Source organism: Bos mutus, chromosome 4, assembly GCF_027580195.1.
Source record: "Bos mutus isolate GX-2022 chromosome 4, NWIPB_WYAK_1.1, whole genome shotgun sequence".
Classification (NCBI taxonomy): domain Eukaryota; kingdom Metazoa; phylum Chordata; class Mammalia; order Artiodactyla; family Bovidae; genus Bos; species Bos mutus.
In genome coordinates, this window is record NC_091620.1 from 105,206,108 (window position 1) to 105,226,292 (window position 20,185).

The 20,185-nt window shown below is 43.2% G+C and overlaps 1 protein-coding gene across 6 annotated transcripts in view; it reads right to left on the bottom strand.

The window, feature by feature from the left end:
• Positions 1-20,185, bottom strand: part of DYNC1I1 (dynein cytoplasmic 1 intermediate chain 1) — a 410,283-nt gene that overhangs the window by 80,527 nt on the left and 309,571 nt on the right. For 5 of the 6 annotated variants that reach the window (XM_070369823.1, XM_070369822.1, XM_070369824.1 and 2 more), the window contains 3 exons: positions 11,113-11,259; positions 5,697-5,810; positions 3,094-3,227 (listed from right to left, as the gene is read on the bottom strand). In XM_070369823.1, coding sequence (XP_070225924.1) covers positions 3,094-3,227; positions 5,697-5,810; positions 11,113-11,259 — 395 coding nt within the window. The remainder of the gene's footprint in view (positions 1-3,093; positions 3,228-5,696; positions 5,811-11,112; positions 11,260-20,185) is intronic. The other variant, XM_070369825.1, reaches the window with a different exon arrangement.

Genomic DNA, 20,185 nt, shown 5'->3' on the forward strand with positions numbered 1-20,185 from the left:
CATTACTCATTTTTATACAACAGTCTGCATGCAATAACACCCAATTAGAAAATAAATCAAAATGCTGTATTTTGGTTATACAAAATAAGTATACACAGGTTATAAATATGACAAACACAGAGGGTTTGCAGCTTCTAAATACTACATCACAAAGAATGAAAATGAATTAAGTTATCAAAGCATGTGAGCTTCTGGGGCACCAGTTAATGTCAGCGTGTTGAGCAAAATTTGAAATCACTAGCCAAATACTGTAGCGTAACAAGCACTCAAAAATTATGCCTGGTAAAACTGGCAACAGCTGTTCTACATGTGATCATTTACATTCGTTCTAGAGAACTCGAGGAACTGATCTTTGAAGTGGCCCCAGGTGAGGTTCCGCTTGCCCGTAACAGCATCCTGAAAGGGTTTATAGGGTGCAAAATGAGGACCTTATTTGATTTATGGAAGTGGATTTGCACCTTTTCCATGTTAGGTGAAAAACAGAAATTTCACACCTCTCCTCTGTAGCCCTGTATGACCCACTTAAGATTACTATGAAGCCAAATGCCTGTGACTTTATAACTTTACTAAGATCTGTGTTTTATATTTCAGATGGATGGATCAATGTAAAAAGCAAGATCAAGCTTGTTGTAAAATGACGTGGTTTGTACCTTGCGTGCATGCTAAGTCGCTTCAGGCGTGTCTGATTCTTTGAGACCCTATGGACTATAGCCCGCCAGGCTCCCCTGTCCATGGGATTCTCCAGGCAAGACTACTAGAGAAGGTTGCCGTTCCCTTCTCCAGGGGATCTTCCCAACCCAGGGATCGGACCTACATCTCTTATGTCATTGGCAGGCAGGTTCTTTACCGCTAGTGCCACCTGGAAAGCCCCTTAGGTCCCCTTCTTTTGAACAGTGCATCTTCTGATTGTGCTTGAAAAGGAAAAGAGCCACAGAGCAAAAACATTCATCATGAAAACACTCACATTAGAGAATTAAAAAAAAATCTGAAAAGTTATCAGTGAACATGTTCTGGAGCCCTCACAGATAACTAAGGCCCTGGGTTAAGGGAACTGAACCTGTGTCCTGTCGGTTCTAATAAATACGTAGATAAACCTGTGAGCCTTTGTTTGGTCCACTCTGCATTCTGTGCTCCTCTCCTTCCATTCACAGCGTTCCACCTGTCTTGCAGATGTTTCTGTGTTTACCTTTCCCACCATCATCAGTTTCTTGAAGACAGGAACAGGCTTAAATGATGTCTGCACGCCCAGCAACGTCTAGCAATGCCTTTTGCTGAGTAGTTGTGCAGTTAACATTTCCCAGAATGAACAACTTTATCAGATCTTTCTCTGCTTTTGGAAAACTTTGATGCATAGTTATAATGAAGGTACTAATGAAGGAGGAGAGGGCTTCCTTGGTGGCTCAGACTAGGTAAAGAGTCTGCCTGCAATGTAGGATACCTGGGTTCTATCTCTGGGTCGGGAAGATCCCTTGGAGGAGGACATGGTTATCCACTCCAGTATTCTTACCTGGAGAATTCCACGGACAGAGGAGCATGGCAGGCTACAGTCCATGGGGGCACAAAGAGTCAGACACAACTCAGAGAACAACTCCATGAAATAAGACTGCTGGGCATGGAATTATAACATCTTCCTAGTCATATAACATCTTCCTAGTCATCTTTTATTCACGTGAGGAGGGAAAATACTGCTGGTTTCTGTGGGCAGCAAAGTAGGAACTTCATAATTTGTATTGTGTGAATGGGAGAGTCATACACCTGGGCCATGGATTCATTCTTCAATGAATCACAAACACATTAGAGTAAGGACTTGGAACAATTCCTGGTTCCTCATGCAATCTAAATAGCCTGAGTGCAAGAGATGCAAAATCAATTGAATTAGAACTTCTAAAGTGAAAGGGAAATAACGCACCAAGGTGAACACAGTGAAACTTTCAAAATATGAGTCCATTCGTTAAATCTTGTGTGTAATTTTATAATCTAGCTAAATTACCGGATTCCACTTCTTTCCTGAGATTTTCCTAGGAGCATTTGCCAGTCTCTCAATCAAGATAGAGTTTGTATCACCTATCTTCATTCTGAATCTTCATTCCACCTTGTGTATCTCATACTATTTTGGCCTCTGATTGGGAGGAAGGGCCCTAAGGCACCTCTCTATATTATGCAGTTATTTTCATTCTTTTTTCCTTATATAGATTTTTAACTCCTCACTTACTATGTTCCCAGCAGCAAGCAGGAAATCAATAATGAGATGGAAATAGTTCAGGGGAAAAAAAAAAAGGGTAGATGCCTGAATAGTTAAAAATGTGATGAATGCTAATGCAGAAGTGATATAAAAATAAGTAAAAAAAAAAAACAAGCCCATCTGACAGCTTGTACTTCTATCCCATTGATTCTACTTTAATTTTCTCCAAGTACTCATCTTCTCAAATCACATATTTGCTTATTAGTTTACTGTCAGTCACCCTCAGAATATAAACTCCAGGTCTGTTTTGTTCCTTACCGCATTCCTTATAAAATGATGGTGCCTGACGTATGGTAGGTTCTCAGGAAATATCCCTTAAACGAACGAATGAGTAAAGAGGATGAAAATGCTATGGAAACATAAAGGAGGAAATGATGTCCTTCACCCAAGGAAGTCAGGAGAGGCTCGTGGAAAGACCTTTGTGCTGGCTCTTGAAGGATAAGGGCGGGGGAGATTAATCAGGCCAAGAAGAGAGAAATATCAGATGCAGCAGGAGAAACTGGATGTACAAACTCACTCACAGATCCGTAGTGGGATCAGCAATGTGGGGATGGGTGCGTGGGGGAGCCTGAAGGCTGAAGCTGGGGAAGGACAGGCCAGGGCAGTCAAGAATCTTCTCTGATATGCTAAAAAGTTTGGGCTTTTTTCCTCCAGGCAACGTGAACCACCAAAGGCTTACAAATGGCTAATGACCAGAGCAGACGGATGCTATAAAACAGTGAAGACATGAGACTGTGATTTGCATTTCTGCAGAAATGCCTTTCTCATAATGCAAGGTGTTACAATCCAGCAAGCGATAACAGACTTTCGGAAATGAAGAACACGTCACGGGTAAGAAAACAGAAACTCACCTTCCATGACGACAGGCCGTGTAGACTGTACCCTCCTCGCTGCCAACCACAAAGTTATTGACGTCTCCCGTGGGGAAAGCCATTCCAGTAACGGCCACAGGCTTCGACTTATTGTACACCAGCTCCATGCTCTCCTACCAAAACACGGCGCGGTTACATTTCCTCTGTCAACTCCTTGCCATGCCAAAGATAGCACGGAAAAATCATTCGACTAAATCGTCTGTTTGCTTTTCACACAGTGTTACAAAAGACCCCGGCTGTGCCAGAAACCACGCTTTACTGCCCCTGACATTCAAGCTTCTGTGTATCTCTGGTTTCAGCGGCTGGATTTCATCAGCGTGTGCTGTTGCTTCTGAAGTCAGGCAGAGATGACAGGTGAGAATTTTGAAACCAATGGTGCAGAAACTAAAGATAATACTGTAATGGTTACACTTGTCAGCCCCAGGCTTTAGTAAAACACACAGTACCCTTGTATTTACAAACATTTCCAAAATCAATTGTTCATGAGAATACGCATGTATTAATATCAGATGTACGGAGCACATTTGTCAAAGCAGAAGTGTATGTCCTCCGTGGGCTAAAACCAGAGAGTTGTCACTCAGGTCATAAGAACCAGATTTCAGTAGGGACTCGAATTCATGAAGGGCAGACATTGGGTGTGTAGGCTGTTAAGTCTGCAAAAAAACAATGTTTAAGTTGGTCTTTAATAATGAGGGTCTTTATTTTATCTAAAATGATTTTCAGAATCGGGAATTCCAGTGTATTGTAAAAGACATTCTGCTGAATTGAGTTTAAGGACAGTGCAGAGTAGTTAGGTGGAACTAACATTCTTGAATACTTCTGGTTATTTACGCCCAAAAGCCTGCCTGGTACACCTAAAGTAATTAAAAAAAAAAAAAAATTTCTGAGGGACCATGTTATTATATTTGGAAGTTTAGTCTCTTCTATGCAAACAAATAAACTGAGGCATCGCGGCCATGGAGTCTATAAATCGGAAGCACATGCTAGCAGTCTGGAACACGCAGACCACGTGGTCATGTGACAGGCTCGCAGTCTGCGAGACCCAGACGCGGGGAGTGTCTGAGTGAGCGGATGCTGTGACGGCAGTAACACAAACCGCGCCATTGCCAAAATTAGCAGAGGGAGGGTACAGCCTCGTGGGCACCCACTTGGGACAGAGAGGGAGCAGGGCAAATGTCTTCTGCTCCCCTGTCTGCTTGTCATCCACAGCCATACCACCGAAATGCTTCCATCTCTGGCCAGAGACAGGCGTCTGCGGGCCCCCTAAAATTAATGAAAATGACCCCGCAGCTCCCCCTGTGAGGGGCTGTAACCTAAACACACACACACATACACACACACACACATTTAATCATCAAAATGGGCAATTAAAAATTCCTAATTAGAGGGTTTACTCGTATCTGTTTGTAATCTCCAGGGCTTTTCAAAGAAAACAACATATTGCTGAGAAATTTAAGACAAAGCTGTAAAATACCCACACACAACTCCCCAAACTTGTATAAATGTTAAAGATCGGCAAAAGCGGAGGAACTTAAACGCTAAGGAACTTATGAGCTCTTCCCCCGACACTAAAATGATAAAAAGAACTTTGGTTTACTATTCTCTATATCCCTATTTTGTGGCGACTTTTGGGAGGTTCTTCTTGGTTTCCACATTTCCTTACGTCTCCTGAAATTTCCAGTATCTTCTAAACTTCTGATGGAGACATTCTAGCATTGTTAGTTCAGGAAAGGGGAAAGGAAAAATAAAATTGAGAATTATCTCCTAGTTATCTTATACAACTTTCTTGACGTTTCCGCACATTGTCAACGGCTACAACAGGAAACTCTGCTCTGTTTTTACCTGGTGGACAGCGAAGTACTTTATTCCCCCACAAAAAAAGTGGAAAGACGCGGCTCTTTGTGTGTTTGCGTGTATGTGTGTTGTCTTCTGTGTGTGTGTGTACACACGTATGTCCTGAAAGTTGCGTTTAGTTGTCTCCCCCCATGGTCTCTTCCACTTCTGCTCCTTCGTTTGGCTCCCATTACTGTCATCAGGAGCACTTTGGAGACCTTGGAACTTTTCATTTTCAGCTTCTCGCTTGTTGAGCAAGGAATGGCAGGAGCCACCCTAACAAACATTCCAGAGGAGAAAACAGATGGCTGGACAAATTCTTCAAACACACGAGGCGGTTGTCTAGGCTACAGATGTGAGCTAGGGCTTGGATTTCTGTTTCGCAGGGATACCTTTTTCTCCAAAGCAAGCACCCATCGGGATCGCTCTGCATTTGTTTAACAATGCTGTAAGCAGGATTCCTACCGCAGCCAACTTCCATAATTACTATGCTTTGAAATGGATTATTTCATTTTCGCTTGAAACTGACCTAAGGATTAACGTATTACAGTAATTACATGATGTGCGGTAAAGGAAATGGGTTTTGGCTTCCAGAGAAGGCTGCCGAAAACAGGCCCCACTCTTTCAAGTGTACCCACTGATTTGAGCTCCTATAGGATGTGAGGGTTTGGCTTTTAGGAACTCCATTCCATTAGGCAGGTATCTCTTTTAACCAGGAGGCTCTTCTGTGTAGGGGAAAACAAACCCACCTGTGGAGTGGAGAGCATGTCCAGGCTCCAAGAACACATTTTGCCATCGGTGGAGACGGTGATGAGGTTATGAGCGTTTTGGGTCCCAACAACATTTACACAGTACACGGGATGCTGCAGAAACATAAACGTGGAGGATCAGATGCTGGTCCAAGAGGAAATGCTTACATCTGAGTGTCAGACACATTACTCTGAAACAAGGATTAGAGAGTGACATAATCCTACAATAATGGGAGCCTCGGGTTCACTGGCCACTTCTGATTGGAACCCGATTTCTTTTTCAAAGCTCTGGCAGCACCACGGAGTAGTGGAAATACTCAGAAAGCTTCACCTTGCTCGGTCAGTGGCAGTGGAATGGAACTGAAGCAAGCAGGAGCCAATGAGGACTGGTGGGACTAAAGAACACAGGTGAATGTGTGTGACTTAAATGAGGCTCCAGCATGGAGTTTGGCTTTTAAGCTCACCATGAGGGATGGAAACGGACAGTCCTCAGAAGGGTAGAATGATTGACTTTTGGAAGGAGTGTTACTAAATCTCAAGTTTAGTGCATCACAGCCACAGCACCAACATACAGATGGCTAACAAACACATGAAAAGATGCTCAACATCACTCATTATCAGAGAAATGCAAATCAAAACCACTATGAGGTACCATTTCACACCAGTCAGAATGGCTGCGATCCAAAAGTCTACAAATAATAAATGCTGGAGAGGGTGTGGAGAAAAGGGAACCCTCTTACACTGTTGGTGGGAATGCAAACTAGTACAGCCACTATGGAGAACAGTGTGGAGATTCCTTAAAAAACTGGAAATAGAACTGCCTTATGACCCAGCAACCCCACTGCTGGGCATACACACTGAGGAAACCAGAAGGGAAAGAGACACGTGTACCCCAATGTTCATCGCGGCACTGTTTATAATAGCCAAGACATGGAAGCAACCTAGATGTCCATCAGCAGATGAATGGATAAGAAAGCTGTGGTACATATACACAATGGAGTATTACTCAGCCATTAAAAAGAATACATTTGAATCAGTTCTAATGAGGTGGATGAAACTGGAGCCTATTATACAGAGTGAAGTAAGCCAGAAAGAAAAACATAAATACAGTATACTAACGCACATATATGGAATTTAGAAAGATGGTAACAATAACCCGTGTTATGCGAGACAGCAAAAGAGACACTGATGTATAGAACAGTCTTATGGACTCTGTGGGGGAGGGAGAGGGTGGGAAGATTCGGGAGAATGGCAGTGAAACATGTAAAGTATCGTGTGGGAAGCGAGTTGCCAGTCCAGGTTCGATGCATGATGCTGGATGCTTGGGGCAGGTGCACTGGGACGGCCCGGAGGGATGGTGTGGGGAGGGAGGAGGGAGGGGGGTTCGGGATGGGGAACACGTGTATACCTGTGGCAGATTCATTTTGATATTTGGCAAAACTAATACAATTATGTAAAGTTTAAAAATAAAATAAAATTGGAAGAAAAAAAAAAAAAGTGGTTAATATTCATCAAAATATCTGGTTAAATTCATCAAAAAGAGGCTGATGCTTCTTTTGATTTGAAGGAGAGATACTGGTGGTGGAAATTATTGGTACAAGGAACCTAGTGAGATAAAATTAGGTTCTTTTTTTGCTACAACATCTAGGTTAGGATAATGATAGTTTTTTTTGTTTGTTTTTTCCCCCAAAATATTGCTAGGGTAGGATGCAGGCTTACGTTTGGCCAGGGCCTTGAGAAAGGTCACTTAAACATCCCAGGAATCGTAAGCAAGATGCTCTAACCTTTTGTCATAACTCAGGAAGGTTATTCCACTCGGTAGAGCCCTAAATGGTAAGCTCAAATCATTTGCAGCTGCACATTAAATACTAAATGGAAGGTTAGCATAAGCAGAACCTAGCGGTAATTTGGGTTAGATTTCAGGCAGCTTAGCCTTCAGTGGCCAAACCACAACTTAGCTGATGCTTCTCTGTGCAAACAGCTGACAGTCTTTCTCTTGATGAGTTACTGTCCATAAGACCTAGCCAAAAAAACGATGAAACAATCTCTAATATTGGAAAGTTGATATCATATAAAGGATGGTTCCCCAACTATTATTATCATATAAACTCCTGGTCAGAAGGAACTGTAATAACCATCAAGTGCAGCTATTCATCTGCCTCTCCCAAGATGTAGTCCAAACTCTGCTGAAACACCTTTCTTGGCCAATTTTAGCATTAATTCTTGGGTGATCCTGCCTTCTACCGATGGGAATAAAGAAAGCTCAAGGAGGTATCTTTAGTGAAGCACCTTCTGACGTCATATTCATCAAGTCCAAAATAACACTAAGGGATTGTTCTTGTATTATCCCCTTCCCCCCACCCCAGTCTTGTCTTTCTCAGACTAATCATCACCAGTTCCTTCAACTGGTCTGAGTATCTGGTTTTCAATACCTTCCCCATCCTGGTCACTCTCTTCTGTTTTGCTATACTTTGTGTGAGTTCTCCTGCCAGTGAAGTTCTGAGAACAAAACACAACTGTCTGCCTATACTCTGACTCACAGGATATAGAAATATGGGAGTGCTGAACTGTCACTCCTCACGTGATAAAAGAAATATGCCTGCACAAATGTCTACTAAGATTTACACTTGCTTTTCGGAAACTGCATCACCGCGTTTACCCCTTGCTGGACAGAGTCAACCAAGTCCCTATGTGTTTTTCACACCGTCTTCCTACATAAACCTTCGAATGAATCGGCCTCAGTGGGCCTGGATAGTGGAAAGCGCAGCAGAGATGTGAAGTGAAATGTTCTCCTCATCAGGTCTCTAACTATCGAGAGGACTGATCGGTTGTGGACAATGCTTCCTCCCAAGTCTCTGGTGTATGAAACTCAAGGGTGAGTCATGTGGCGTCCTGAACTCTACGTGCAAACAGATGAAAGAATGGATGAGACAGATTCTCACTTGAAAATGGCAGACGGTAATAATGAGAATGAGAAAGCAAGCTCCAAACATCGTTACAAGCCCCCAGCCCGCCTAGTGTTTTTCAGGAAGAGTGCAGCGGGGATTTCTTTTAACCATGGAGCATCAGCACAAATCACCAGAAACCCTAAGGGGTCAGGACCCCTCAGGGTGGGTGTAGTATGAAAAGAAAGCTTCCAGAAGGAGGCATAGAGCAAATGCGCCGAGAAGGAATGTGTGTGGGAGCCCCTCCCTGGCTTTAATCAGTACTGCTGGCCTGTGCTTTCAAGAGTAATAAAGCTCAGCTTAAAAGAAAAGAGAGAGATGCAAAAAAACCAGAACAGAAGCAGGCACATGGGCATGCCTACTTATACACAGACAGACACACACACACACATGCATCACTCTACTCAACGCAAAGAAAAAAGCACCAGCACAGCTCATTTTTCCAGTACAGGGGCCAGATTGTTTTTATTTATTTTAGGAATAAACTTGCTGTGTGGCAGAAGGCTTTTGCTTTAATTAGGATTTCCTGTTGTCCCAAATGCATATGTGTGGTGGGTGTGAAAGGAAATTAGTTCGTAATCTGTGGTGGGCCTCTTTTTCCTTAACCACTTTTGATCCTGGTACCAATCTGCCAGGCATTAGTGGAGGTTGAAAGACAGTCACAAAATTAACCGAGCCCTTTGGGCCGTGGATTCAGCAGAACACAGCAAAAGAGAACAGAGTTGTTCTTTTCTAACAGAAGTAACTGCGTGATAACAGGGATAGTGTCAGTGTTTGATAACAGCATTTTTGTTGTGATGATCACATCCTAAGTTGCTTGGAAAAGACAGATGAATACTTTGCAAGAGCCCTGCATTTGGATTCTCCCCAAAAGCTTCGTGCTGAATGTTCTAATAGTTGGAGTTATGACTTCTTGAAATTTCAGAAGGTCTGCTCACACGCACACCAGATAGGCACTCGGAGCCAAGAAGTGGCTTCATGCTTCTTGAGCAAACACCTGCATCAGGCCTGTCTCCTCCTGCGTCACAATTTTCTGTTATTAGTTTGAACAAGTGGGGTAGGCAAGAGCAATTTTCTAAGATTCCCGAGAACTAGTTTCACCTGCGTGTGTCTTAGGTCCGAGTCAATCAGAATTAAGGCTGACTCAGTATTTGTCATTTCCCATCGTCGATCTTGTGAAAGAGGGAGAGTGTTCCTCTTCGTGGTCTCAGCTAAAGCAACTGGCAGTCCTTTTTCAAAGCTAGATGGTTTTAAGGCCAGCAGAGGAAACAAATGAGGCAACCACGTTAAGGAAATTGAAACAATAGTAGAGCTGTATCCATGGGCATAATTTGGGCATTTCGGAGAAAGGACATCAGTTCCCCTGAATGTCACGGTAGAAGAGATTGATGGAGACATGCCTGTCTTCTCATTCCTCCTGACAATTGCTAAACACACCTGTCATTCTCTTAAAGGAAATGACAAGAGTAGTTGTCTTACGAACACTACACTGAACCTCTTCTGCTAAATTATGGGTAATGGTTTTGAGATGTTGACTTTTAACCCTATGGATTATATTGTCACTGTAGACGTTACTGTTGAGACTTACACCATGCATTCCAGAATTTAAAGCCATAGCACTCCCTGAATCACAAATGGAAACAGCCTGTTGGCCAAAGCCCCATATGCCATCTCTAAAGAGAAAATGCTTACTCTTCATGGTCTGTTTGAAAATACGGAGAGAGTAGGATGGAAACATATACACTACCAGTGAAACACAGATCGTGGGAATCTGCTATATGACTCAGGGAGCTCAAACCAGGGCTCTGTGACAACCTAGAGGGGTGGGATGGGGTGGGAGGAAGGAGGGAGGTTCAAGAGGCAGGGGACAGATGTATACCTGTGGCTGATGCATGCTGATGTACGACAGAAACCAACACCACACTGTGAAGCAGTTATCCTTCAGTTAAAAATAAATAACTTTTTAAAAAAAGAAAATATGGGTTTCCACCTTGTAATATACACGTGAAGAGTTTCTTTGGAAAAACAGTTCCACGTAGGCCTCTTCCTTTCTCTGTCCTTTTTTAGTTTTAAGCTATCCTCCCTGGTTGCTTTGGGGACCCCAAAAGAGATCCTTTCTGTGTGTTAAAAAAAAGTGAAAGTTAGTCACTCAGTCGTGTCCGACTCTTGGTGACCCCATGGACTGTAGCCCATCAGGCTCCTCTGTCCATGGGATTCTCCAGGCAGGAATACTGGAGTGGGGTGCCATCTCCTCTCCACTGTGTGTTCAAACTTGTAGATTACTAAGAGATGCCTCTAAACCCAGGGCTTCCTCCATCTACTGTTCACTCGGCTTTCCTTTCGTCAGGATGTGATCACTATAAATCAGATACTTGCAGGTTGGAGTCACTAACCACAGAAGTACCTCTGTCAGTTACGCCCTCTTTCAGGGCTCGGGTGGCTGATTGGGATGTGATGAGAACTGGACGTACCGTGTGTGCAGCCGCAGACAAGGGCGTCCGCTGGACAGGCGTCCTCCGATGACTGCGATTATCCCACAGGACGATCTGGCCCGAGTAAGTCCCCCCAACCACCAAGTTGGGGTGGAAACGAGCAAAGCAGACAGACATCACGGAGGACTGTGGAGGGAAAGTGGAGACAGATATGCTGTGAAAGGGTCTCAGGAGGCTTGTTTTATCCTGAAGAGGAAACCGCTAGTCACAGTAACTCAGAACCTCCTAGAAATCACAAAGCAACTGTTCAGCACAGAGTGAGTAGAACATCATGTAACGGACACAGACTTTCCCGGGAGAGGTCGACCAATGTTTACTGCTTGAAGCTTGAAATCTGAAGTCCTGGCCATGTCATCAAATAGGCGTCAGACCCATCTCACGTACATCACTGCTCTGTGGTCTGTAAAGCTGGGTTTGTGGAAATTTCCCATTTATCAATACAATGACATCAGAATTAATATTAATTCTCCACTGAAGCCTTCACAAAGCAGTTCTTTACTCTGGGGGCATGTCCTCATCACTGTACAGCGTTGGCAAGCCTTTGAGGACTTTGCGACAGGGTTCTTTTTTTTTTTGGCTTAATGTAGACTTCTAGGAAGTGAACTGACCTCAGACTGATCCAACTGGTTCCTCCCCAAATTCCCTCAACTCCCATGGGTATTCTCCTGACCTTCATCCTGCCCACTTCAGACAATTCTTAATGTTATTCTTTGCCTATTTTAACAAACAGCCAAAAATGGATTTTCATCTAACTCTGCCATGGCCTGTCAGAGCATCACGAATGTGGTTTCTAAAGTGCCACAAAAGACTACTGGGCACTACATTTTATAGGAAATTACTTAGCTCAGACAGAGCCATGATACATTTGAAAATCAGACAACTTGGCTGTGCCACATTTGCTGAGAAGTCCATAAGGATTCCTGTTTTGCTTTACACGGTTGTGCTTACACACACAAGGGCTTGTTTTTAATAAATACATTTCATCCTTTCAACTAAATTCAGTGGATGATCCTGTGTAAGGAAGGCACTGTACCAACATGATGGGAATACAAAGGGAGTCGCTGCCCTTGACAAACCTGTGCCCTAGGAAAGGGAATTAAAAAGCATGTGTGTGAGGAACATACTGCTGCCAGTGTCTCCATGTTAGTCCATGCCTTTGTATGGAGTTTAAAAAATAAAGGTGATTCTCTGCACTATGTGGTCATGTGGGCAGGTATGTGCCTTGGCAAGTGGAGAGGAAGGTGGATTTTTGTCCTCACTGTTCCTTGGGTTTGAGATGCTTATGCAGGTCACAACTTGCATACACAAGCTGCAGTCCTGAAGGCAACAGGGGCCGTGAACAGATCATACGAACGTGTGTGGGGGTTTGATGGGAGTGGTGAGGAAGGCTTGCTTTAGCTAGCAGTGGGGGAAAAAAGAGGGGAGTGGAGGGGGTGGGAAAGTTAGAAAGACCTCATTAAAGGGAATGTATCACTCTTGATGTAAATATGGAACGTTCAGCAAGTAGAAAGGATAAGCAACAGCAACCCCCGAGAGATGGGGTAATGGAGAAGACTGGAGGCACCGAGGCCGGGGAACAGCCAGTCTGGTTTGGCTTAGAAGGAGCCTGTGTGGAAGATGTGGGGAGTGGGAAATGTGGCCGAGGGGTCAGGCAAGAGAGAACCTTGAATGGAGGGTACTGTTTGAATTGTTTTCTGTGGGCAACAGTGAGAAGTCACAGCTTTCTGTGCAAAAAAAAAAAGAAAAAGAGAGAGCGAGAAAGAGACAGAGAGGGTTAGTGGTTGTACCAGATAAGCCAGTAAAGTGAAGAAATGACTGAAAAAGAAATGATGACCTCTTTCTGACTGGGAAACTCACTGTCCATTAAAAAATATATCAGATCTACTATCAGCCTAAGGCTTAGAAAGAGTCTCAGATTCTCTGAAGTAGAAGAATGTAGACTATTTTTCAATGTCACGTTTTCCCAGTTTGAATGATTTTCAGTTCCAATTTCTTGAACGCGGGTCGATGGAGAACATGCTGGTGCCCCAATCTGGTTTTCATAAAGTTCAAGAATAACTCTCAATAATGGTACTGAATTAAAGAAAAAGAAAATAATGCTGGTCAGCTTCTTGTTTTACACATCCCACCAAAATGATTCTTAGTTTTCAACTGATGAAATTCTTATGTTGCTTGAGCTATGTTGGAGACATTTTGTTTAAAACTTCATAAAGACTTAAAATTATCCAGGTGGTATCAACAATTGAATTTGCTAAAGCTCCAATCAATACAGATAAAGGAATGTCATTAAACTTGAAAAATCCAGAATTAAACCACTTGATTGCTTCCATGTTTCACTTAAATCCCAGCAAATACTGCTCCAAACCTTGCAGTCTGTTAAGAGACTAAACTAGGGAAAAATAAACAGTAAGGATATTTTCACAAAACAGAAACACATAGTCGGTGATCAACCAGAAGGCAACCCCACAAGATGAGAACTCTAAGTCCTACTTTTCCATCCATTAGTGTGTCCTCTCTTCATTCACTCATTCAACACACAGTGCTGTCCTAACTACATCACATTTCAAAAAAGCTGGAAATGTCACAAAAGCCACTCATCTCCAATTCAGAATACTCTTTACATCTGATAAAAAGGCAAATTATTACGAAGCAGAAACAGACTCGCAGACACAGAAAACAAACTTAAGGTTACCAAAGGGGAAAGGGGTGGAGGGAGACATAAATAAGGAGTTTGGGATTAGCAGATACAAACTACTATATATAAAATACACAACAAGCCCTACTCTACAGCCCAGGGAATGATATTCAATGTCCTGTAATACATCATAATGGAAAAGAATATGAAAGGAATAACTATACACGTGGGCTTCCCAGGTGGCTCCATGGTAAAGAATCTGCCTGCCAGGGCAGGGACAGAAGAGACGCGGGTTCAATCCCTGGGTCGGGAAGATCCCCTGGGGTAGGAAATGGCAACCCACTCCAGTTTTCTTGCCTGGAGAATCCCATGGACAGAAGAGCCTGGTGGGCTACAGCCCATGGGGTCACAAAGAGTCAGACAAGACTGATCATGCACACATACATTCAGGAGTAACTGAATCATTGCTGTACACCAGAAACTAACACAACATTGTAAACCAATTATACTTCCGTTTTTAAAATAAGTCAAATTAACGTAAAAAAAAAGAATAACAATACCTTGGAGCATCAGAGTTCTGCCATTAGAGTCTACTTTGTTTTGCTGTAAACTAGTCTTTACAAGATTGGCTTAATAAAGGACAGAAATGGTATGGACCTAACAGAAGCAGAAGATATTAAGAAGAGGTGGCAAGAATACACAGAAAAACTGTACAAAAAAGATCTTCACGACCCAGATAATCACGATGGTGTGATCACTGACCTAGAGCTAGACATCCTGGAATGTGAAGTCAAGTGGGCCTTAGAAAGCATCACTATGAACAAAGCTAGTGGAGGTGATGGAATTCCAGTTGAGCTATTTCAAATCCTGAAAGATGATGGTGTGAAAGTGCTGCACTCAATATGCCAGCAAATTTGGAAAACCCAGCAGTGGCCACAGGACTGGAAAAGGTCAGTTTTCATTCCAATCCCAAAGAAAGGCAATGCCAAAGAATGATCAAATTCCCACACAATTGCACTCATCTCACACGCTAGTAAAGTAATGCTCAAATTTTTCCAAGCCAGGCTTCAGCAATACATGAACCATGAAATTTCACATGTTCAAGCTGGTTTTAGAAAAGGCAGAGGAACCAGAGATCAAATTGCCAACATCCGCTGGATCATCAAAAAAGCAAGAGAGTTCCAGAAAAACAAGACTATGCCAAAGCCTTTGACTGTGTGGATCACAATAAATTGTGGAAAATTCTGAAAGAGATGGGAATACCAGACCACCTGATCTGCCTCTTGAGAAATTTGTATGCAGGTCAGGAAGCAACAGTTAGAACTGGACATGGAACAACAGACTGATTCCAAATAGGAAAAGGAGTTCATCAAGGCTGTATATTGTCACTCTGCTTACTTAACTTATATGCAGAGTATATCATAAAAAACCCTGGGCTGGATGAAGCACAAGCTGGAATCAAGACTGTTTGGAGAAACATCAATAACCTCAGATATGCAGATGACAACACCCTTATGGCAGAAAGTGAAGAAGAACTAAAGAGCCTCTTGACAAAAGTGAAAGAGGAGAGTGAAAAGTTGGCTTAAAGCTCAACATTCAGAAAATGAAGATCATGGCATCTGGTCCCATCACTTCATGGCAAATAGATGGCGAAACACTGGAAATAGTGGCTGACTTTATTTTTTTGGGCTTCAAAATCAGATGGTGACTGCAGCCATGAAATTAAAAGATGCTTACTCCTTGGAAGGAAAGTTATGACCAACCTAGACAGCATATTGAAAAGCAGAGACATTACTTTGCCAACAGAGGTCCATCTAGTCAAGGCTATGGTTTTTCCTGTGGTCATGTATGGATGTGAGAGTTGGACTGTGAAGAAGGCTGAGCGCTGAAGAATTGATGCTTTTGAACTGTGGTGTTGGAGAAGACTCTTGAGAGTCCCTTGGACTGCAAGGAGATCCAACCAGTCCATTCTAAAGGAGATCAGTCCTGGGTGTTCATTGGAAGGACTGATGTTGAAGCTGAAACTCCAATACTTTGGCCACCTAATGTGAAGAGCTGACTCATTGGAAAAGACCCTGATGCTAGGAAAGACTGATGGCAAGAGGAGAAGGGGACGACAGAGGATGAGATGGTTGGATGGCATCACCAACTCAATGGACACGAGCTTGAGTAGACTCCAGGAGTTGGTGATGGACAGGGAGGCCTAGCGTGCTGTGGTCCATGGGGTCACAAAGAGTTGGACACGACTGAGCGACTGAACTGAACTGAATCTATATAATACCTCCATGAGGAAAAATGAGTAGACATACTTTTCATTTTTTATTTGGAAGATTAGAAATGATAGAGTAATTATGTGATTCATCCATTTCGTTTAATTTTTAAGCTTAGTGTGTTAACTATGAAAAATATTCTATGCGTTATAGACTATGTTGCTCTTGCTTAGTTGCTCAGTTGTGTCCAACTCTTTTGCGACCCCATGGGCTGTAGTCCGCCAGGCTCCTCTCTGGCCATTGGATTTCCCAGGCAATATTGGAGTGGACTATCATTTCCTTCTCCAAGGGTCTTCCTAAATTTACTGACTGTCAGCATAAAAAGCAAAGGATGACCCAGGGATCAAACCTACATCTCCTAAAGGCAGGTTCTTTACCCCTGAGCCACCAGGGAGGCCCATTACAGATTATGTATAAATGCTAAAAGGAGATCTCCAGATTGTGCCACGTTTGACATTCATATGGAAACTCTATGGCAGTATGATCACAATTATCTGTATGTAAAGTTTAGAATTCATTCATTTCTTGAGATGTTTCAAAGTAGCCTGATGTTTGACATAATGGTAGCAAACATCTGGTTGATTGACTGAATTTTTTATTTTTCATCCAAATGTTTAGGTTCCTTTAGGAACAAGGGAAAAGAGTCCTCCAGTTACAGCCCTGATAGAGACAGCTCCTCTTCTAATTTGGAAAGTCTGCATTGAACCCCAAACAACGTCTTAGAAAAATGCCTGCCACCTTGTGCTGTTCTTACAGCTAGTCATTGCTGCCAGCTGTCATGCGATTTATTGACTGTCAGCATAAAGAGCAAAGGATGATATCATCCTGTCAGTTATATCTACTGGGTAAAGAGTTAAAAAGCATTCCAGAAAAAGTGACTGATGCTACTAAAACACGTGGCTTTTTGTTGTTCTCATTTTTAACAGTACATTTCCTGAAGACATAGTCTACAAAAAACATTAATAACATTAATGCTATTTTAAAAATTTCATCACTTTCCTAGGCATTTAAAATTTGTATTCGTTCACTTATTCAGTGTCATAATAAAGCACTATATGATTATTACAATTTTGACAAACACATTGGAAACAAGAAGCTTCCCTAACCTTGGTATTCTTGGTATCTATATACATATTTTTGTAGTTTCTAACTTTTTACTTATTTCATTTTATTCTTTAAAATATTAGAGCCTTGGAATTATTTTAAGAAATAACATATAGCCTTTAAATATTCAAATCAAGTAGTTTACATAAGTGGAAAAATAATGATAAAGATGATGCCAATTTGGGGATAATTGCTAACCATCTAATAACAGTTTTCCCAACACTACAGTTGAATTCTCATTTTTACAAGGCTAGTGATTTCACTGATGTAGCCAATTTAATGGTCAAATCAGGGTCCCAGAAATATCAGCTCCTAGGTGGTAAAGTTCAGAGAAGGCAATGGCACCCCACTCCAGTACTCTTGCCTGGAAAATCCCATGGAAGGAGGAGCCTGGAAGGCTGCAGGCCATGGGGTCGCTAGGAGTCAGACACGACTGAGCGACTTCACTTTCACTTTCCACTTTCATGCATTGGAGAAGGAAATGGCAACCCACTCCAGTGTTCTTGCCTGGAGAATCCCAGGGACGGGGCAGCCTGGTAGGCTGCCGTCTCTGGGGTCGCACAGAGTCGGACACGACTGAAGTGACTTAGCAGGTGGTAAAGTCAGTGATAGTGGTAAAGCTAGTGGTAAAGAATCTGCTTGCCAATGCAGGGGACATTGAGTTGCGGGTTCAACCCCTGAGTCAGAAAGATCCCCTGGCGGACGGCATGGAAACCCACTCCAGTACTCTTGCCTGGAGAATCCCCATGGGCAGAGGAGCCTGGCAGGCTACAGTCCATGGAGTCACAAAGAGTCGGACACAACCGAAGCAACTTAGCACGCACATGCACACATGTCAAAAGCTTCATGTAAAACTGGTAACCCTGACTGACTATATTCCAATACAAGTAACATAGAGACTTCATTACACAAGGAATCACTATTTCCCACAGGTTGAGCATCTCATTTTGACTATTTACATGCCATAGTTCCCCCAAACAAAGACACACCAGATTTTAAGACTATGTTCTGAGGGTCAGGCCATCACTATGGACAGTTTCTGGTGTCCTCCACAGATGTGGTCACCCAGAGGCTCCTGAGGAGCCCGTTGATTTTCTAATCTCCCACAGGCCACCTGGTGCAAAGGCAGCCCTCTTTGTATCGCCACACGGCCACTGGCACGTGAACTGACCCACTACCGCAGGGTTCCACACCTCGTCTTCTGTTTAGAGACAAAGCAGCCTATTTCACCCCATTCGCCAAGGGAACTCCCCAGAGAGGAGTGGGGTGGGGCTCCATTCACCACATCTCCCTTCTCACACTGCACACCAAGTGCATTCAATTCCAGTCGGCCCCAACCCCTAAGTGGCTGTGGGGGCTGTTTCCTATTTCACAGAGTTAATCCAGGCCGGCTTAAGGATGGTACTTTCCCTTAACCACAGATCCAGATGCCCAGGGCAAACAGCCTTTGGTCACCACTGGTTGGGCGGCGGGCCCCGTGGCTTCACGTGTGATCTGGCTGCCTGGGTCCTTTTGTGCGTAGCATTCTGCCCACTCCCCAGCTATCATGCCTGGGCAGGAGGGACAGGGGCCTTGTATTGAAAAGCATCTCTTATTTCAAGTACCATCTCTTCTGGGGAGAAACTGGTCCCGGAGAGGGAATGGCCATATTGTTGCCATATGCTGTTTAATGGCGGCTGACATTTCACTCGCCTAAAATCAAATGCTTAGCTGTCAGAGGCTTGTGAGGCAGACAGATCAGATGTTTCTGGCTACTCATGAGCTAGTATATATTTCTGAAAGTACCTAAGAAACCCTCAAAGATATTTCTCTTGTTAATGGAAACAAATGTAATCAGAGATCATTGCTGTCAAAAACACCTCTTCTAGGCAATCATGCAGCACCGGGCATCTGACAATGGAGAAGGTGTGAAAGTGAGTCATGAGTTGGGCATTTAACTTTGAGATGAAGGGAAAGGGTCTTTCTTCCTTCAGAGCTCTCTTTTCCTATGCCTAAGTCGCTCTCCTACAGCACACACGTCATTCTTCTCAACTCTAAAAGGAACCACCTACTGAAAGTCATCACCCCATTAGTAATGGGGTGTCCGGGAGCAAAAGTTGAATTAGCTTGCTTGCTACTTCCTGACTCAGTTTGCATTTTTTTAAGAAAGAAAAGCAGCTGATTCTAAAATCTGATTTCTGGGAGATTAGAAACCACTCATTCCAATCAATCCTAATGGAAATCAAACCTGAATATTCATTGGAAGGACTGGTGCTTAAGCTCCAATACTTTGGTCACCTGATGTGAAGAGCCGATTCATTGGAAAAGACCCTGATGCTGGAAAAGATTGAGGGCAGGAGGAGAAGGGGACAACAGAGGATGAGATGGTTGGATGGCATCACCGACTTGATGGACATGAGTTTGGGTAAACTCTGGGAGACCGTGAAGGATAAGGAAGCCTGACGTGCTGCAGTCCATGGGGTTGCAAGGAGTTGGACACGACTGAGTGACTGAACAACAACAATATTCCAATGACTTTTCTTCAAATCCCTTGGAATTTTCGTGCCTCTCAGCACTGTGTGTGCCTAGACCTAAGCTGTGTGCTGAGTACACAAAAGTGTGTGTGCATACCACAGTGAGATGCCACTTCACACCCACTGCTGCTGCTGCTAAGTCACTTCAGTCGTGTCCGACTCTGTGTGACCCCGTAGACGGCAGCCCACCAGGCTCCCCCGTCCCTGGGATTCTCCAGGCAAGAACACTGGAGTGGGTTGCCATTTCCTTCTCCAATGCATGAAAGTGAAGTCGCTCAGTAGGATAGCTATAATTTTTAAATGTTTCATGTCAATTATACCTCCGTAAATCTAGGGGAAAAAACAAACAAACAAAGGAAAATGGTAATTCTTGGCGAGGCTATGGAGAAACTGCAATACTCAAGACAATGCTGGCAGGAAATGTAAAATGAGGGAATCAGTTTGGCAGTTCCTGAAACCAATAAACACAGAGTTAACATCTGACCCAGCAATTCCACTCCTAGGTTTATACCCAAGATAACGGAAAACAC